At 34.5% G+C, this 3,436-nt stretch overlaps 1 protein-coding gene across 1 annotated transcript; it reads left to right on the top strand.

Annotated features, from left to right (window-relative positions):
- The first annotated feature begins 763 nt into the window (after positions 1-763).
- On the top strand, positions 764-3,117 carry LOC128172583 (acetylcholine receptor subunit alpha-like). The gene has a single exon (XM_052838367.1). It carries the CDS (start codon positions 1,436-1,438, stop codon positions 2,675-2,677), a length of 1,242 nt encoding a protein of 413 aa, XP_052694327.1. The 5' UTR covers positions 764-1,435; the 3' UTR covers positions 2,678-3,117.
- The last annotated feature ends 319 nt before the right edge of the window (positions 3,118-3,436 follow it).

The following is a 3,436-nucleotide window of genomic DNA, read 5'->3' on the forward strand; positions in this document are numbered from 1 at the left end:
TGTTGCAACAAGTGCCTGTCTTTTTAAGTAACATGTACATTTCGCGCAAACACGGGTGTAGGCGAAATAATGAGAAAATGCGCTCTACCTTTTTGATCATACGGCGTAGCATTAACCCCTTGCCTTTTGTACCCAAACAGTTGGTTAAACAGTTAAAATATCATTCAGTGTAAGCTTATGGAATTCCATGTTATGCATTTCGATCTGTTGATTATGTCTTTGAAAATTATATTTCTTTGTTTCTGATTCTTATATCCTTTTTAAACAAAGTTAACATCACATTCTTTTAAGGTTTTTACATAGTGAACAGCTTAAAAACATGTTATCATTCGATTTCTTTCTGGTCTAGCTTCCATTGCAGGGCTCTACATTAACTGTTTTGCCTACTTGTCCATTCGGACAAGTGACTAAGACATTCACTTGTCTGAATATTTTTCAATGTTAAAGATCAAATATTGTCAACTTGAAAACTACAGTACTGTATTACTAAAATAAAGTCATTTATTTATTATTTTTGCTATAATAAATAACCTGACTTATCAAATGGAAACTTCAAATATATTTCATAAATATATCTGTTCCACATAACATTAAACATGATTTGTCAGCTGTAGCTTGGTCATGGCAAATTAAAAGACAATTTTAATTTAGCATGTAACTGTTATATTGATTTCTCAGCTGTTTTTAAACTAAACATGGAAAGACATCATAGTCTATCAACGATGAATGAAACCTAAAATGAATTGCATTTCTTTCCACAATCTTTTATCTTTTCTACCTTTTCTTCCTTTCTTTTTTTTAACATGTGTGTTTGGTACTTTGTAAGAACTAAGATCCACACCTTTACAGTTCAATGTTGAAAGTTGTTTAAAATTAGTGAACTTCAATCCCTATCAGGAGTAACTCAATTTGATTGCAACTTTTCACACAATTTTCTTTTCTTTTTTAAATGTTGGAGACTTCTTTACATAAAATTGCACTTGTCCAGTCGGACAAGTGGCAAGCAATATTCACTTGTCCGTATATTTTTTCAACTGGTACCGGACAAGCGGAATAGCGTTAATGTCAAGCCCTGTTCCATGCGCCGCAGATCCCATTTAAGGACGATACACTCGCAATGGTTCTGCAATTTGAACTAATTGAGTTTAAATTGTTGTTGTATTACCGATAGATCCTTACTTCATTGAGTGTCTGACAACATATTAGTTAGAATACAGCTTGACGACAACCAATCTGTTAACACTTCCGTTATATTTAACATATGAATACCTGTCACGTTTTTCTTGCTTACCAGGCCGTTTGAAAACAGTATAAAACTGACTATCATTGAAAGACACATTTAAGGCTTTAAGATTGACGAGGTCTACAACTCGTGATAGCAAAATAGTATCACATTGAGAATAGTTGACTGATTCCATTACGGGAAAACGTTACAATGATGGCAATACTAAATGTCATCATTTACTTAGTTGTATCTATGTTCTTATTACCAGGACCGTCTTCTGGCGGAACATTGGAGCACTACAATAACCTTTACAACACCACTCTGAAAGGATACAACAAGGATTGCAGACCTGTTAAGGTCCAGAGCACGGTCACATATGCTTCTTTATATTTTTATTTAAAATCAATCGCCGACCTTGACGAGGTTTCGAGCAAGTTGGTCACGGTCGGACTCTTTACCATCATCTGGAAGGACGAAAACATCGTATGGAATTCTTCCGACTACGGAGGTACAGAATTGTTATACATTGACGAATCTTTAATATGGAAACCATCCATGGCTCTTCTTAACACCATGTCAACAAATGTTGGTTTACTCGGTTTCAAGCAATCTAGAGTACGATATTCTCCTTATGGCTCCGCGCTCTGGAATATTGCTGATCGGTTTCAAACAACCTGCGAATTTGATACAACATACTTTCCTTTTGACAAACAAACTTGCGAAATGCAAATTATGGCATGGGACTACACCACTGACGTTGTCATGATATATCCATTTAACAGTAGTGTGGACTTAACGTATTATAGTGAAAACGGAGCTTGGGAGCTGTTGTCTACGACGACCAGATCTGAGAAGTTGTCGTACTACTCCGTCGCAGTGTTTAGTCTTCACCTGAAGAGACGGCCTTTGTATTTCGTTATCTATATTCTAATCCCGTTGTGTACGATGTTAATTTTAAACACACTGGTATTTATGTTGCCACCAGACAGTGGTGAGCGTGTCGGCTACTCCATCGATTGCCTGCTGGCTCTGACTGTGCTTATCACTCTTGTATCAGAAGGTCTTCCGCAAAATTCAAATCCTATGCCGGTAATCGGGTATGTGCTGACCGTGTTTTTGATTATCTCTGCGATCATTTGTGTTGAGACGATATTTATCCTACGCCTGCACCACACAGAAGAAAATAAAGAAATCCCCCCGTTCTTAAGAAAAATCTATAATATTCTTAATTGCGCGACCTGTAAAAAAAGATCTGGATCAGTCAGAGCATATTCGTCTCACACTGACTTAAAAAAAGTGGAAGAACTGGACAAACAAAAAAAGCCTGATGTATTGCCCCTCACATGGAAGGAACTGTCATCCTGTTTGGACAGTTTTTGTTTCATTAGCAGCCTGTTCTCTGTCATCATCGTAGGAATTGTATTTTTTATAATTGTGGCAGTGAAGTCATAATTAAGAACATTCTACATTTGACAAACTTTTTTTTACACCCGCTTTAAAAAGTATAAAAAAAAAATTTACTTCTTGGTGGAATTGATCGACCGACCACAAAATCAAAACTTAGACGATCACTATGCTACCCTTAAAGCAGTTTCATAGGTTGTCTTTTCTATATAGGTGGCTTTAAACATGTTTGTATTAGAAAAGTCACAAATTGAAATATTTGTTTTATGTTCAGTACAAAATGTACGTTACCCACACTTTTTGGGGGTTGTACAACAATACCCATAGTCCATATTTTTATCGGATATCTTTGGTTTTGAGTAGTTTAAACACTAACACATCTAACTTTTTATTGCATACTAACTATTTTGCTATATATCCTTTACAAACCTGAAGATCTTAATGATATGATATGTGTGATATGATTAAAAAAAATTTTAAATGTCAAATTTGCGTTTCTTTTTTTTTTTTTTTTAAAGTTATCTATTGTATAATATAAAAGAAAATATCTGTTTGCCAACAAATTGCTATATTGTAGGCGAACTCGTTTTAATACTTAGTGCTCTATATCTCTTTTATATAAAAACGAATAAGAAGCGGTACATACATAGTTTGTCACATTAGAGATCAAATAAATATTATAAATCATGCACTGGCATTTACATAATAGGCATATTTAAAGAACTTTTAAATTACAAAAAAGATCAAAGACAAATTTTAGAGGGGACATTATGAGATAAATATCGTTTATTCTTAGTGCCAATAATA

This window comes from Crassostrea angulata, chromosome 2, assembly GCF_025612915.1.
Source record: "Crassostrea angulata isolate pt1a10 chromosome 2, ASM2561291v2, whole genome shotgun sequence".
In the NCBI taxonomy this organism is placed as follows: Eukaryota; Metazoa; Mollusca; class Bivalvia; order Ostreida; family Ostreidae; genus Magallana; species Magallana angulata.

Bases quoted from the DNA above. Each gene is read 5' to 3' on its own strand.
- LOC128172583 (XM_052838367.1), top strand. From the start codon at position 1,436: ATGATGGCAATACTAAATGTCATCATTTACTTAGTTGTATCTATGTTC.